Source organism: Helicoverpa armigera, chromosome 1 (genome assembly GCF_030705265.1).
Source record: "Helicoverpa armigera isolate CAAS_96S chromosome 1, ASM3070526v1, whole genome shotgun sequence".
Taxonomy (NCBI): Eukaryota; Metazoa; Arthropoda; class Insecta; order Lepidoptera; family Noctuidae; genus Helicoverpa; species Helicoverpa armigera.
In genome coordinates, this window is record NC_087120.1 from 6,079,525 (window position 1) to 6,097,201 (window position 17,677).

The 17,677-nt window shown below is 36.8% G+C and overlaps 1 protein-coding gene across 1 annotated transcript; it reads right to left on the minus strand.

Moving 5' to 3' along the window:
- Positions 1-5,993: 5,993 nt before the first annotated feature.
- LOC110377820 (uncharacterized) lies at positions 5,994-12,138 on the minus strand. Its single transcript, XM_021336845.3, has 3 exons — positions 11,883-12,138; positions 8,269-8,405; positions 5,994-6,170 (listed from the first exon to the last, which is right to left on the minus strand). Exons 1-3 carry the CDS (start codon positions 11,977-11,979, stop codon positions 6,165-6,167), a joined length of 240 nt encoding a protein of 79 aa, XP_021192520.3. The 5' UTR covers positions 11,980-12,138; the 3' UTR covers positions 5,994-6,164.
- Between the last annotated feature and the right edge of the window lie 5,539 nt (positions 12,139-17,677).

Here is a 17,677-nt window from a genome sequence, read left to right on the forward strand (position 1 = left end):
TTAGATTAGAATATGAACTTTTTGGATCTCTGTCCGGCCAGCTATACGACCGATGTGCCCGCGAATTGAAATTTGAATTTGGAATTGATACAAAAACAAAATTAAGTATGTCAAAAAAATAAAAGTGTTTTTCTAAGAGGTTTTATGTTCCTATTTATTTTTATGTCTTCCATTTAAGTACTATAGGGCTTATGATATTAGGTATGCACTAGCAATTTTTTTTTCTGTCGATAGAAAAGTAGCGACAATAAAGGAGAATGTCAGATTCGTCTTTTGATTAATAACATTCAAAAGAAAAAGCTAGACAGATGCATGAATTAAAAAAAGAACTGGGGCTTTCCGATAACTTGACCTGCAATAAAACTGTTAAATATTACAGATTATCGATTTTTCAATAGACTACATACTTAGTTGCCCTTTTTCTTTATACTTAGAAACACAAAGATAGGCCATTACAGCGTTCAGGCTATAATTTTGAAAACTGTTTCATTTTAGTAGTTACATGTCTTTGTTGAAATAAAACCTGTTTTTTGTTAAGTTTATTGATTATTATTGATTAGTGAACTTTGTATAATAAATAGCAACGCACACTTTGTACAGCAATTGACTTTCAAGCTAGAAGTAAGATATTTACGAATCTTATCTTATCAGACTTAATTTGGCTTTCTTCCGCTCATCATACAAAAACGTGTAATTATAAGCCGCAATGAAAATTGGGTAAAAAAAATATATTTTACTGATAAGATTCCTTTAAATTCAGGTAGGTTATATTGTCACATAAAACTGTTATTCTTTATGCACTTTTCTATGCTCAAAAGTCAAAATAAAAATACTAACACGCATTTATTTGCAGACACTAAGCTAGTCACGCAAAATTTGGCCCTATGTCAATCCATCCTTAAGTATTGTATTACTTATTAGGGAGGAGCACCAAAAACTACAATGCTTCCCCTCGAACGAGCCCAGAGAGCACTTTTAAAAGTAACTTACTTTCGTCCTTTCCTCTTTACCATAGATCAGCTATATAAATCTTAGTATGTTTTAACTGTCAGGCAATTATTTATCATGCACATCATCATTCATGTAATATAAACACTTATAATACTATCACAGCACTCTAAGCTTGCCTACAATCCTAACATTGCAAATAAAAGACGTAATGATATAGTTTACAGTTCAAACTCCACCTCAAAATATGTGTATACGAATAGATTCTTTAGATTTTTAGGCTCATTTCTGTACAATCATCATCATCATCTAAGCCATAGGACGTCCACTGCTGAACATAGGCCTCCCCCTTAGATCTCCACAGATATCTGTTGGAGGCGACCTGCATCCAGCGCCTTCCGGCGACCTTTATAAGGTCGTCTGTCCACCCTGTTGGTGGACGTCCTACGCTGCGCTTGCTAGTCCGTGGTCTCCACTCCAGCACTTTTCGGCCCCATCGGCCATCTGCTCTGCGAGCAATATGGCCTGCCCATTGCCACTTCAACTTTCTAATCCGGTGGGCTATATCGGTGACTTTGGTTCGTCTACGGATCTCCTCGTTTCGGATTCGATCACTACTAGAACAGTTTCTGTACAATAGGTACTACAATTAAATAGTGAACTAAGCATTTTTAGCCTAAACTACTTTAAACGCAGAAAGAGGGTTTGTAAATATCTGCAAAGTCTGTCTTATGACAACACGGTACACCGGTACACGGTACAAAAGTGTGCAAATGAAACTGCTGACGCAAACAATAATAAATAAGTATTAGATAGTAATCTGTGGTATTAGGTATTATAAGTAAAAATATGTATTTCATTTGATGTTAGCTATTTAATTATTGGTATATTAGATTGTCAATTTATACTGTCAAATTTAAAAATAACCTCTTCTTTCGCTTGAAACACAGTGCCGGCGGCAGGGCTGCGGGGTAAGCCGCCGGCCAAACCACCGTGTACCCTGCGGCATACAAAGCCTCCGGCTCTGCCGCACAAAGGAGCCGCCGGCATGGCCGCCGGGGTGTGCCGGCGGGTTGCGCGGCTTATCGGCATCAGTTCCTTCACTAGCCTTCTATGTGACTGTCACAACCTGCATGATGCTCGACGGCGCTTGCCGGCGGCATTGCCGCTCGGTATGAACCCAGCATGTGTGTAGTAGCCTTGATGTTAGCACATATGTATGTCTAGATTTTAAGAAATAATGTTGTATTTTAGTGTGAACTTTGGTAAATGAATAAATGATTTGATTTGATTTTAATATAGTTCTAATTACGTATTGAATTTATTAATATAGTTATGCTTACAAAACTGGGAATCAGCACTCAGTGCGCGCTAGCTCTAACTATGGTGGAAGTGCTTAGACGGAGCACAGACTTGTACCTGAATTGTCATCTATTGTTTATTAATCATAAGATCGATACCAAGGTAAGTGGCAGCCATTGCTGCTAACTAGGAAAGGCCTTTGACCTGCATTGTGCTGTAAGGGGCTGGTGATAAGTTAACACTTTTTATTGCTGGACAGTTTGTTTTATAATTTCTTCTTTTATTTATTTTAGATCAGATCAGTTATTTAGCCAGTATAAAATAAGCCCCTAACAACTTATCTACACTAATATTATAAATAGAAAATAAAACGATTGTTTGTTTGTTTCGTCCGTCCATCTACTGGGGGCCTGCCCACGCTGCGTCTTCCGGGTCGTGGTCGCCACTCGAGAACTTTTCACGCCCAACGGCCATCAGTTGTGCGAGCTACGCACCCTGCCTAATGGAACTTCAGTTTTGCAATTCTTTGAACTACGACGGTGACTTCGGTTCTTCTGCTGATCTCCTCATCTCTGATTCTATCTCGCATAGAAACTCCTAGCATAGCCCTCTCTGCACCGCTCTCTGAGTGACTTCAAGCTTCTTTATTAGGCCCATAGTTAGCTAACACGTACCTAAGTTTAATTAATTATATTCACAGTGGTGCTTAAAATTTTATGTCACTGTAATTACGAAATTAATATTACGGAATATAATGTGTCCAGTACAAACTCCATTCATATTTAATTTCACGAAAATTAATTAGGAACCGTTACGAATGCGCGGTAAATTATTTATTAGTTTGTAGTTTTAGGTACGTGTTGTGTTAGAACAAAATGACTGGAGGAGGTAACATAACAGAAAATCTAAGAAAGTAGCGCGCTATTTGACGAGGAATGTTAGTGTTTCCGCCGGTGACGTAATACCATTCAAAAATCATTATACCTAGTTATCGGCACGGATAATGAGCTCTCGGAGGAAGAGTGGGGATCGCTTTGCGCACTGTACACTTATGGCAATAAACCAATAAATCGCTTCTGCGCAGGTGAAGGTCAGGGCTCGATGTCCTTGCCGATGATTATAACAGCTAGATGTCTCAAGGAACCCGAACCCCGCAATAGTGCAATCGTAACTGATCGATATGGTCATGCCCATCGTACGTATTTGACCTAGAAGAAGGCGCCTGACCTAAGTATCTGCACTACGCCATCTCTGCTCATCTTTCCTTACTCGGCGGTAATAGGTACCGTATATTAATTGACAGGCAGCGACGTGTTCACTTATATCCAGGATATTCTCCGATATCCCATGCTATTTAGTTAGTTAGAAATTAATAATTTGCATTGTTTATCCCAACAGGATTCTAGAAACTGTCAGTTAGTTTACGTCCAGTATAATATCAGCTGTCTATGTTGTGAAAACTACGTTGGATGTTTGTACAGGTTGCTAACAATACCGATTAAGTTACATGTAACTCCTGTAGGAACTTATTTTATGCAGCTAAAACTATAATAAACACATAGATGTATCTACCTAGGCAAACAGTGCACAAAAAAAGGTCCATTGCTTGTACATTTACCTTATAACTTTTTATATAGGTATTTCTGGCAGTACCGTAATATATGGATGGCTGTCAAGCCGCACTATTTCTGGCATTGGTATGTTGGCTTAGTTGATTCTTATGGTTTTATGTAGGAATTTGGAGTGAGGGGGTGTGTCTTATTAATAGGTAGTACCTACTTCTATATTGCAAGTGAAATTCGACTCTATGGTGAAGAACCATTCCTCTACAGTAGCGTAATTAGCTGTACTTAATTACTAAATTTCATTATCGACGATGAACCAAATAGCGCCTTAAAGTATTTTCAGTGATTCACACATTTACGTGTGAAAATGTGTTCAAGCTACTTTCGATTTCTGATATCAGGTTGATTGTCGCTTTTTCAATGGGAAGAAACTGCGCAAAAGTATTTAGTTTTTATTTTGTACCAAGAATTGCTTCTTGATTTCAGGGGTAAAAAACGATTTAAAAATAGTTTTTGCGCCTGTAGATTTAAATGAGCAAGTTGTCACTTAAATTATACTAAACAGTAATTTTAACATAGGCGCCATCTGTTATAGGTACCTACTCCGGCAGCTATTATGAAGTGGCCAGTATAATGCACCGTTTTTCTGAATGTTAGGTACATGTGAAGAGAAATTCCACCCATTACCATTTGCAGTTTTCCACCTACCAAAAAAGTCGCAATATCAACAGCATTATTCATCTATAAAAGAGTGTAAAGGTCATAGCACACATGAACGGCACGGCACGTTACGGTACGTCATGTTAGGTTCTTACTGTTGATAGGAGTTGACATGCATGAGATGGCAAATAGGACCACATCCTGATTGAGAGACTCCCCACTAGGTACCTTCACAATGTCACTGAAGGTATAGCGCACCTATAGGCCATGGGAGACCACAGCGCGCCATTGTATCCCGCAAGACGTATGGTTCACTTTGAGGTTATTATATTGCAAGTTGAAATAAGATTGAAACTTGTGCAGCATTTCGGTGGGGCGCAGGACGCAAAACTGATGAGTGACAGAGTGGCTGCACAGCCTGCCGTGGCATGCCGTGCCACGCCGTCAATGAGCGCCGGCCCAAACACGGAAGGTTGGTACTTGACAAGTTAATCGCTGGGTTGGAGCTGCGCCGATCATGTGCGCTTTGACCTTTAACCATATTGGTTTTCTACGAATGCAACGTGACCCCACCAAACGTGCGTGACAGTAGCTTACATGTGACTACACATATGTCACATCTTAACAAGAGTGAAGTTATCTACTGCAGTGCATAATCAGCTTACTTCGGACTTGCCAAGATATGTAATTAAATCGGGCAGTGTAGAACTAGCTCGGTAAAACGTGTTAATTTAGTAGACTACATTCTCCTTGGTAAGATGGGTCATATACATACTACAGGTTAAACTTGAAGTTAATAAGAAATTGTACTCAAAGGGAAAACATAAATTTTATGTCAGCGCATAATAATAACACCAAGCACTTTATAAACAATTTTATTATTTTCATATTACAGAAATGTAATTAAAATTCTAATAAATTAATAAACAGTTGCTATAATACTATATCCACATTATATTATTTAATTTCAAAATAATATCTGAATTGTTTTACAAATTACAGAGATTCAAAAGGCAATTTTGTATGGAAATCATGTGTAGACTAACTTATATATATTTAAGTAATGATTAGTCAATTTTTGACATGTTAATACCTAGATTACCTTTGGTTGTTTATCTAATTTTGGCACATGCAAGTCACACTTGCTCTATTGTTATTATAAGGCTAGCCGCTGATTGCAACTTTTCGTCATCGTGACTTTTTGTCACTTAGTCAAGTACAATGAAAACTATACTGAGTGCGCTCATTATGGTGACGTGACAAATAGTTGCAGCAGCAGGCAATGCCGGAGTGACGTGACTGTTACTCGCCCTGTAGGTACATTACAATGGGAGTCCACTCACTGGTGACTTTTTGTCACTCAGCCGGCATACAAAAATGAACGCGATTTGTCACTCAAGAACAGATTCAGTGAGCGCATTGTGGGTGACAGCAGGTGATAGTGACAAAAAGTTACAATCAGCGGCGGGCCTAAAGTTACAATATTATTAAGTTGTACTTAAAATCAAGCGAAAAGTCCGCTAGTACGAAAGCGCTGTTAGACGGAGTTCTTTTTTAATACGGAACAATAACAAATTACTCTTAGATATATCTATAATAGTAGCTTAATTTAAACTTAGCCTAATTAAGTTTATATTTTTAACATTAATTATACATAAGTACGCGCGATGGTTCAGCATCTGCCGAGTCTCAGACCTGAAACAAAAAAATATGTTAAAACTATTTTCATTTCAGGATTTTCTAGGTTTCTAAAAAAACTTGTCAACTACATAGGTATAGTTATTAAACCCCAGAATGGGGGGTACCAACATCATCCTGCCTCACGGTGCAACCTGCTGAAAACGGATGAAACACCGGTCTACGACTGATGGCGGTATAACTACCACAGAGTACCCAGTGGGATATATTTAACATCCCTGTCGCCTCCGCAGCAGCTTCTACTGCTAGTCGAATAAAACATATAAATAAATAAAATAATAAGGCCAGGCATATGTTAATGTTCCCTAAGTTATTTTCTCTTTTTGGAGGTATTATTAGGTTGACAGGACCTACTTTCGCATTTAAAAACTGGAGGCAGGATTTTTTGTATATTTATAAAGCCGACATTGTTTGTTGCAGAGTTGATATCAGCATGTTGACAAGCTCTCGCTCGATGTACGTTTACATTTGTTGCTTAACACTAGAAAGACCGAAATTTTGAACTACCTACAAAGACCAAGTGGGGTCAAATGACCCATTCATGGGTTGTAATGTTTTATTCGTGTATTATGGTTTTAATTTTTATTGATTAACATCTAATAGAAAATAAAAGACCTTAATAGTAAGTAAACATCCATTATGTGTTATAAAAATGAAAAAAATGGGCACATTTTTGATTTTTTAGCTCCTTGTTTACATTACAAGAACCACACAAAGGCTTTTTACAACTAATACAAGATTTGTTGTTTTGTCTACATTTTTGCACGTAACAATGACGTGACACCGTTTTCTCTTTTCGCTACGTTCTTCTTCAGGGTCTGGGGTATGCTATTATCGGGCTGTGAAGTACCTAGATGGCGTCATCAGGGAGTGGGAATCTCGGGCGATAAACTCCCTTGCCAAGTCAAGAATGACCTTTTTTTCTCGGATTTTTGTACAAGATCCGAGAATTGATTGGTGCCAAATTCATAATATCATGAAACACTTGTCAGGGCCAACGAGCAGAAGGTGCTTTGACACCATATTTCTTGGTCATTTGATCAATAACGCCCAGGTACTCCAAATTTCGTAGCATTGTAAAACTTCACCGTGTTCGGCTTCTTTTTTGCTTCTTCTGGATCAACAAAGACATAAGAGTGAAGTGAACTAAGAATCATAACTGATTTTGAAGGTTTTCCTTGATAAACTGTAAGTGCGCAGGTTTCAGAGTTGTGAATATGTGTTTCATATAAACTGAGGGTTTCCTTTTTTTTGTAGTAGCTAGAAGATCTAATCGTATTTTGTTTACCGTGCCAACTATTGATGTACGTTTTTCAATTAGCTTTTTGATAAGCTTACACTCATAAAAAATATATCAGTTTTTATATTTCGACCACTATTCAAGTATGAGTCCATTAGTCGCAATACAACGCACTCGCCTAAACTTTGATTTTGTGGATGGCCTTCATATGGGAAATGGGATGGCCTTCTCTCCCTAAATATGGGAAACCATTACATAAGCACTTTGAATCAACATCAATGCAAATATTTTAATTTAACTACCCACAATACGAGTATATTCAACGAATTTACAAAGCACGCACGTAGTGGTGTCAAATGACCACAGCGGTCTTTCTAGGTAGATGATAATTTTTAATTCGTATTTATCTTGCTTTCGGTAGCGACATCTCGGAATAGTGTAAAGAATGACGAAATATTAAAAGTCATAAAACCACAGCGATTTCAATGCTTTGGTTTTGAAAATATGATTGATCAAAAACTTCATTGGGGTCATTTGACCACTCTGGTCTTTCTAGTGTTAAGAAATGTTTACCATGAATATGGGGCTTAACGACGAAACCACGGTCTTCAATTAGCACATATACTTACAGAGCAACAAGTCTGTCATTAAACATCCTTGGCAGTCGTTACGGGTCGTCAGAAGCCAGTAAGTCTGACACCAGTCTAAGGGGTATTGGGCTGCCCGGGTAACTGGGGTGAGGAGGTCAGGCAGGGCAGTCGCTTCTTGTAAAGCACTGGTACTCTGTTACATCTGGTTAGACTGGAAGCCGACCCCAACATAGTTGGGAAAAAGTCTCGGAGGATGATGACTTACATAGCAACAAGTGACTCCTAAGTGCCGTTGTGCTGGACAGAGCAAATCCCCCATATGCACTTGGTTGTTCGGATCGCAGTCATCAGTATGCACACAGATACCGCCTTGTCTGACGCATCCCTCTTCGAGCGCGATCACTGGAAGCAAATTCAAAATAATCTTTAATACAATCCTTGCTAATGACCCAGCTTTGCACGACTTTGACCTAATTATATGTGTGAAAACCACATAAAACCATTCTGTATATTGAGTTTCCCGCGAACGTGCAGACTCGGCGAAGGTCATTATTTTGTAGTTTACTAGTTGTAGTTCCCGGTTTCGCTCGCCGGTTTATTTTTGTTTACGATTTTTCAATCATTTACCGTCATACAAATGTGCACATCGGCCAATGGGTTAGCCATACTATAGTTAAAAAATTAAAATAAATGAATCGACATTCGACAGCCCTTTGCCAAATTCTTGCTGCCAATATAAATGAAAACCGTTGAGCAATAAAAATCCTTCGAGTATGATCCTAACACTGTTACTATTTATAAGTGGATAAGAGTATCTGATAATTTAATTACGCAGCTTAAAGGTGATCTGTGAAGGGTTATCGCAAGACTTAACCTTCTGTTATCAGTTATTTTATCAAACTTTCTCCCAACATTTTATTGAGTTATCTTAATTAAGAGTAGCTTGCGAAATTAACTGTCCTATTTACTTAAGACTTCATTATTTTATGGAGCAGACAGATATTAAATAAGTAGATATATCTTAAGTGCCTCCTTGGTGCCTAAGTGGAATTCAAAAATTCACAATCTAACTTCTGCATGACTGACTGAGTTGAAAATTTTGCCAAAACCGAAAAAAAAATATTATTATCTAACCAGAAAGCTATTTTAAGAGAAATCTGTAGTGCGTATAAAGCATAAGTAGGTGTACATTTATAACAATGTTTTTTGTAAACAACTCGGTAATTCTCAACTGTTAAACAGTTCTTAAAGTCCGTACGTGCGGAGCTAATGACGTAAGAGGAATAAAAGTCGTTATTTAGAGCACTCATAACATCCGCACTCGGTTTTATAACCCGCAAACAGGTCAATGTCAGATCTGGATTATTTCACGAAAACCATCGGATGCTGTAAAATGTAAAAACGGTACTAAATCAATCCATCGACATTGACCCAATTAAAATTCACTATGTTTACTTAAACAAAAATTCTACATGCGTAATTGTGTGCAAAATAATCACGTGTTAAGGAAATATTTAAAGTAGGGAGAAGGCCAAAACTAGCACCTACTAAGAAGATTTGGTTCTCTCAAACTTAAGTAAGAAGATTTGGTTCTAGTAGTTTTGCCTGCATAGTCCACGATTATAGCTCGGGACTTAGTAAGTGACTATATTATAATAGAAAGCAATTTTCTGATCTTCATGTGCAATTGTATGGTCTGCGAGAAAATTGGGGAAAATTAAACTATAATTGGAACCTACACTGAAAATACTAAAAACCAATAGTAGAAGTTACATACGCGGCAACAGATCAAAGGATATCAAGTATGCAAATAACACAAGATGACGAGGTCTTATTTTTGATAATAACTCTCCCTTATCAATAAGTTCTCACATGATGTCATTAATAACAAATTACTTATAAACAATTCGTGTAAATTTTAAGTACATAACATACTAAGCGACTGATAAAGAGTGGCACAGTTTATTTTAAATTAATTTCACGTGATGCGGACGGATACATATGTACTTACTATCTACTTATTATATTTATACTGTAGTGAGTATGCGTTGGCAGTGAATTTGTTATCGATATAAGAACAAACAATAATGACGTCCAATAGTATATTTTGATTAATACAACTGTCAAGAGTATTCGTGCTTTTTTAAATTAAAACACATTTTGAGACCTCTAAATTTACAAGACCCTGATTGAACCTGTCCATCTATCTATCTATATCTATAGATCAGATTGCTGCACAGCTATACATACATGTGGGTACATAGAGAGAGAGTAGGCTGAAAAATGATGATTAAAAGGGAGTGACTTTTAGTATGGCTACCATAGAGGAAATGATACGGAAAACAGAGCAGGAAACAGGACAGTAAGAAAAAAAGAAAGTTTGAAAATCATGTGATCTAAATTAATTAGTGCAACACGATATCCTTCACAAAGTACCTAAACGTGTGTTTCTTTCGTTAAATCTACATATGTATATAAAAATGAAACCCGCTTTCCGTTGTCACGACATAACATGAAAACGGCTTGACCGATTTGGCTGAAAATTAGAGGGGAGGTAACTTAGACCCGGGAGAAGATTTAAGGATAGTTTTTGTCACCATCCGGCTACGGGATGCGGGTGAAACCGCGGACGAAAGCTAGTAGTTTATAATTCTTACCTAAATCCTAATTGAAATTGTAGTAATCTTATGATTTTATCAGTCATTCAGATATTAAAAGAAAGTCTTACCATCGGGCATTAGTAACAGTGAGCTAGATAAACTAGTGGAAGTCGCATAATAGGAAAGCTTTTTATTTGGGCTGAAAGACTGAAATGCCACTTTGTAACTGACCAGTTTCATCATTTACGTCAATGGCTAACACTGAGTTGCCAGATTGTTAGAAAGAGTTACCGTAAGGACTCAACATGACGGGCTTTAGTCAGTAAAAGTCTGACACTACCTCACGCGGCACTCACAGAAGGAGCGGTCATTTGTTGATTGAAAGGGCTCAGGAAGGAACATGATGAGTTTTAGTCAGAAAAAGTCTGACACTCCCTCAAGCTGCACCCTCAGCGAACGTGGTCATTCAATGATTTAGGTGGATTGCATGTCGTTATCAATACTCTAATCTTCTCTTTATTAAATGAAACCTAAAATCATCAGTAGAAGGATTTAAATGGTCGTTTAACATTACGTTTTTATAAGCTTCTTAAATGAAGCAACTTATGCAAATAAATAATTATTTAGGATCCGTGATTCAGGTGCACATTTGTTTGACTTCGTATAAAATAGACTCGTACCTACCTATATTAGGATACCCTGCAAAACTTAAAATCACTTAGGTATATTCAATTTCTAAAAAAAGCCTTAGTTTTGTTTTCATACGCGAGCTTTCAAAAGAAGACATGATATTACTATTTTCACAAGTATGTACATAGAAAAATATTTTAAATGTTTTTTTAAGTTCGTTTTTCGGCAGGTTAAAATTGTGTAGGTACATTTTTTGTTAATTTTTAATAAATTTATTTTCTTAGTTGAACGACTTATTTCTTATCAAAACATTTATTTATTAATAAGGATTTTACTTATCAATAGCTTTAACAAAAAAAAATCAAACGTTGAACTACCTTTATTTTGCCTAGCATGCTCTAATGCATCTACATCGCTTAGTATCGTATGTCATTAGTTAAAATAAATAACACCCATTGACCCATACATTTATGGTATTTGCAACATAAACACGAAATAATATTTGGAATTCGCTAGCAGTTACTATTATTTAATTCACATTATAAATTGTGTATTACCTCCTGTCAAAGCTGACGGAGCTTAATTTAATTGAAAAAAAAAAATGCATCACATTTAAGAGGTAATTCAAAGTACTGGGTATTAGACTAACCTTCAATAGCAAGCCTGGGTTCCGTCAGCGGGATCGCCTTCACAGCCACCAGCAGAAGAGCGAAGAAAGCAAACACAACAACTTTCAGGATTTTCATGGTGAATAAGGTTCTCTAGAACTCTCAAGAACTCGCCTCCTAGCGTATTACTAGCGTGGTATATTTTCCGGCAGTGTATGAGCCCGCCTGTCTGCTCCCACGTTTATATAGACCCGGAATGATAAACAACGCGCCCGCCGCTCGATTCGTATTTTGTATGTGCGCATTGAGCTCAAACATTTCTCCTCCACTGCTCAATTTTCACCAATTATAATTCCCATTCACATTACCATAAAATAATATACTTATCCCATAGTTCGTATTTTCCAAAAACGCCCCACTTTTTGGCATTTCTCAAACAAAGATCTTTCGCGAAAAAATACATGGCGCATCACGTGGTGGGTTATCGCGTTCAATGAAGATGTATTTACCAACGTATAAATTGTTTTGATAGGTGCTTCTCATAAACAATTTATGAAGTTTTTTTTTCTAATCACTCGGTACGTACTGAGCGCATTTGAATAGATTATTTTATAACTATTCTGGTAGATGTTCGAGCATAAATTTTCATAAGTTTTCCAGAATTTTCGGCGAGCTTCGGATTCCTGGTGACACTGAAAATTCTTAGAATACTGTGTCAGACATACAAGATGTAAGAAAACAATGATTAGTGGAGCTCGCTCTTGACCTTGGTACAATTCTGTTTGTCGCTTGCTTGGACCTATGAACTTTAGCGCTCATGTGACTTTTGGAATTAGCATTTAAATAGTTGGCCTCCTATGGGCAGATAACATTAGAGAAGTCCTAACGAAGACTATTACTGAAAAAAAAAGCAAAACTATTTTGTCTTTAAAGAAGCAGTAAGTGAAAAATCGCTATGAAATTGAAGAAAATAATGATTCTGATAAGATCTCAATGAATAGGTAGGTATGTCGTTTGCTTGGAATTTCGGGAATATAAAATGTCACCAGTCAAATAAAACCTTTTGCAAAGAACTGGTACTTATGTTTCAAGGTTCCTGAGCCTAGTAATATGTCGCAAACATGATGGGTCATTACATTAACAATGTGAACAACCCAGGTGCGGTGGACTATACGCGTGGTAGGAACGTGTTTTCTTATCGAAAATGGGAGCACTATTCTACGAAGATTTCTGTCTCCCCGTATCGGGAATTCCTAAAATAAATCTATTCAGAGTAATTTTTAACCGAGCGTCTATTATGACTTCTGATTACAGCCTTATCTAACACTCAAGGGCAAAACAAACTCGGAGGAAAGAAATCTAACATTGTTTTTGCGAAATGGAGATTTCGTCTGTGGGAAATTACTCGGCAAGAGATCAAATTGTTTTTGTTTAAATAAACTTGAGCTATATATGAGTCAAGTACTTGAAATGAGTCGCAGTATCATTCCGGGAACTGTGTGTGTATCAAGTTTCAATACACCATGACGCAAGCGGGCAGTCTTAGACCTGCAGCATTTAGCAACCTACACCAAACAGATATTATTATCATTAAGCTTAGGCCTGGTGGAACTTTAGAAAAAAAGTAGCCTATGTTACTCGGATAAACTACGTTACGGTATAAGATAAATTAGGTACATTATGACCAAGTCTCATCAAGCTCCGTTCAGTAGTTTTCACCTGAACGAGGAACAAATATCCACTGATCACAAGTAAAAACTTTCACAATCACAATATCAGTCTGAATTTCTGAAATGACGTCATAAATCAGAAATCTTTATCGAATATTTACAAAACGATGCAAAACTCCTTCGCTCAAGATTTGGGTCATGGTTTACAGATTAATCCAAATTATTTTTAAAGTTTTCGTGTAGAATGCCGGGTTTTATCGGGTAAATACAGTACCTAGTGTTTATGTTTTTTACATGGTGGCTATCGAAGGCCGTTCGATTCATAAATTTCATTCGGACAGCCGGATTGACTGAACGTAAGCTCGTGTAACATAAATAATGTTTTTGATGTTATTGAATAACAGAAGGAAAGTATGTATTGGGACGTTTTGCGAGTTGTACGTAGGTACTTGTAAACTGCGTACGTAAGTACATATCAGATGTAGAAGATATGAACCTAATCGAGTCATATTATATTTAATTCAGTCATTAAGATAGGTGCAAACAAATATAGCCTTATACCATAGCTTTATAAGATGCCTAATAAGATGCAACCAACATGCGACTGCTATCTAAGTTTTCAGGTGTTCTATAGAGTTTCAGGTGTTTTAATACGATAGGAAATAAAACTCCAAAAATCGTGTTATTACAATATATGTATTAACGAATTTCGTATTCAGCACACAAACTTCACATACAGTTACTTGATCGTATAGGTATAATAGTTGAATCCACACTGCAATTTGTGGAATCCCAATGTCAGAGTATATTACTAAGAGCATATTATTTAGGTACTCAATAATCTTCAATCATAGTAAGTATTCATAATAAAATGCAATTCAAAGTAATTGTTCAATGGCAATGTATTTTTACAGATATAGTTATTAGCTTCAAAATGATCGTAATAATCACTAAAGCAAGTCCGAATACGTCAGCAACTTTATCATGGGGCATTCGTTCTTTACGGACAATAAAATTAAAGTTCCCTGTGTGTAAATAATACTTAGTACAGTACTGATGTCCTCCTAGCCGATTATCGGCTACGGCGGCTGTTCTCATGTAAGGAGATTAGCCAACTACGCAGGACATATTATAGTGCACGAGCATTTGCGCAGACACAGGTGCACTCCCTATTCCTTCACTCTCATAATCCGATGGGACGGCAATCCGACACGACCGGAAAGAGATCAGGCGCAGGACCGACATTTACGTGCTCTCCGATGCACGGGTGTATCAATCACCACCTTCCAGGCTCCGGGCTGCCTTGTGAAAGTCTTCTAAAACCCACAAAGCGATTTCGGCCCGACTCGGGAATTGAACCCGAGACCTCGTGCTCAGCAGCCGCACTTGCGACAGCTAGACCAACGAGGCAGTCGTAAAAGTACAGTACTAAAAGTAACACAAATGGACGTCATAAAACAATATAGTCATTTATATATATAGAAAGTAATATTAACATAGGTATTAGATATAGAGTTCAATGCGAAGTTTATAAGTGTTTATAGTGCATGCTATAAACATTATACATAGCTAGGGCTGCCATCCATCCGGGTTTCCCCGGATTTGTCCTCGTTTGGAGACCATCCGGGGGCCGTCCGGGCGGGTTTTGAAGAAGTGTCCGGGGAAAACCCGGACCATTGTGTGAAATTAAAAAAATAATATGAAAATGAGGTCTTGTTTTTTTACATATTATTTTCGGTCTCGTCCGGGGGAAAATTGCGATTTACGCCAAATGTCCAGGTTTTTTGAATCTATGCCCGGGTTTGGAGAAATTCGAGATGGCAGCCCTATATATGTAGGTATAGCCAACATAACATTGTTCCGTGTGCGCTTACAGACACCATCTAAACAAATTGTATTCAACATAATCTCAGGATCTTGGATTTATTTTTCAAAACACAATTGCTATTTTATAAATAACTTTACAATTAAGTAAATGTCAATCAAGCTGATATCAGACGCTTCATTTTCCTTTCATTTTCGCCTTTCACTCGAAATGAAATTTCTTAACCAAAACGAAACACGATTTCAAACCATCCAACAATGTTGGATTGGCATCTTTCATTCCGATACTTCTGAACGCCGAGTGAAGGAAAAATAAACGGTCTGAAAACAAGAGACTGTTCACTTGGATTCAGCCTAGATTTAGCCATTGAAAAAAAATATGCTTGTCATTCCACAAAGCCCGGTTAAGCAGTTGACAACCTTCTTGATTGGCCTGCGAGTGATCAGTTTTTTTTTTTGTCATATGGACATGGGAGTGAAAGAAAGTGAAGAATACATTCAAGGGATGCGTCTGATATCAGATTTAGTACTACATGATTCAAATAATAAAACAAGATTACTGGAATTAAACGAGTACCTTATAACTAAGATATAAGTATAACGAGAAGGCTAAAGTTCAAGAATCATATCCTAAAAACTTTTATATATAGGTACCTAAATATGTTTGCTATATTCAGCCAACTTACAAAAATAAATGCGGGAATTCCCCACTGCGTCTTTCTCGCTCACTTGCATAAGCATGTGACTTTCACAAGATGTGGGCCTTTTCCAGTGAATACTATACATAGGTACATAGGTATACATAAGGGTATAATAATAATACGATAACAGAACTTTTAGGTACGTCTTACTATTTATAAATACATGTCATCGGAAGTCAAGGGATTATCATATTAATTTAAATTCGAGTAGTAATACGTATATATAGGTAGTACTATAATTATATTGTAAGTCTTTCGGAAGATTTTTTTGCAGATTGAATATTGCATCACAAAAAAGCATAGATACCTATCTCTGTTAAGTTACTATGTCGTATTCAATACACTGAGGTTGTTCTATTTGCAGTATGTAACTAATTATGATTGGGGCCTGTAAGCTAAACATAGAGTTAGAAAACTTGAAAGAATCGTGAGCAATTTTTGAAATGGCAATTTAAAAGAATGCTATTTATTTATTCATTCAGCTTACTACATAAGTACTCTCTTCGGATAGAACTTACGTTCATAATACTGCATGTACATATAGGTAAGTACGGGTAGACAGTTTGACCTTGAATTTCCTTACAAATGCTAAGCTTGCATGAGGCATATGAGAGCAATGTTAGACAACAAGGATTTACATTGATCACTATTAAGGACTGTGGGGATTGCGTCATCATATCAAATATCTAATCATTTTATTCGTCACGACCTCATGAGTCACTTCGCGGGGTTAATTGTGAGGTACCTATTTATCTATAGTCTAAGCGAAGATAGCAAGGCACAGCATAGAGCATTTATCTCTACATCATAAGCAAAGTTCACATGATGATTTTAAATGATTATTAGCTAAAATATTTAGACTCATGTTAACTACGAGAAATGAATGTGAGTTTAAGGTAATATTCGAAATTTATGTTATTAATCTACAGTATGATATAAACGCATGATATAAGAAATGAGAAAAATTTGCGTAAGTTTGATTCTCTTTCATACAAAAACTACTGAACGGATTTTCTGTATTTTGGATAAGCTACCAATGCTCATATTTCTTTCTCGCATTGGTGACTCACGGCTTAGGTACCTTTCGCGGTTTTGCCACCCGGTATGGAATATTTATTTATTTATTCTTAGGGAATGGCATAGAATCTTAGCCAAAATAAAAAGATCACACGTATTTTTCTCATAGACAATTACATATCTAGTCTTAGCTTCAGTCACACATGTACAATTCTATTTACTTACTCAGACCCAATTGAACCGACCACATCGTCCGTCATCTTAAAACATCTGATTACTTTGAAACTCGAACGTGAAATTCGTGATAAAAGCACTATATTCACTATAAAGATAGCGAGATATTCAGCGTAAATCATAGTAATTCCTACATTTTTGCTGGATTATATTACACTCTATTTATTGGGAAATTTACAGATACAATAGCATTTTTTCTCACGCAATCGTTGTTCAGGTTCTGTACCGAAAGGGTAACCAAAGGTATTACTGAGACTGATTTCTGTATGATAGATTATGAAAAATAAAATAGCAATAGGTAAGTCAACTGACCATGTTTCTGATTTCACAGGGCTAACACACAAAGACTTACATTGTTAGTAAATATGAAAATGAACATTAAAATAAATA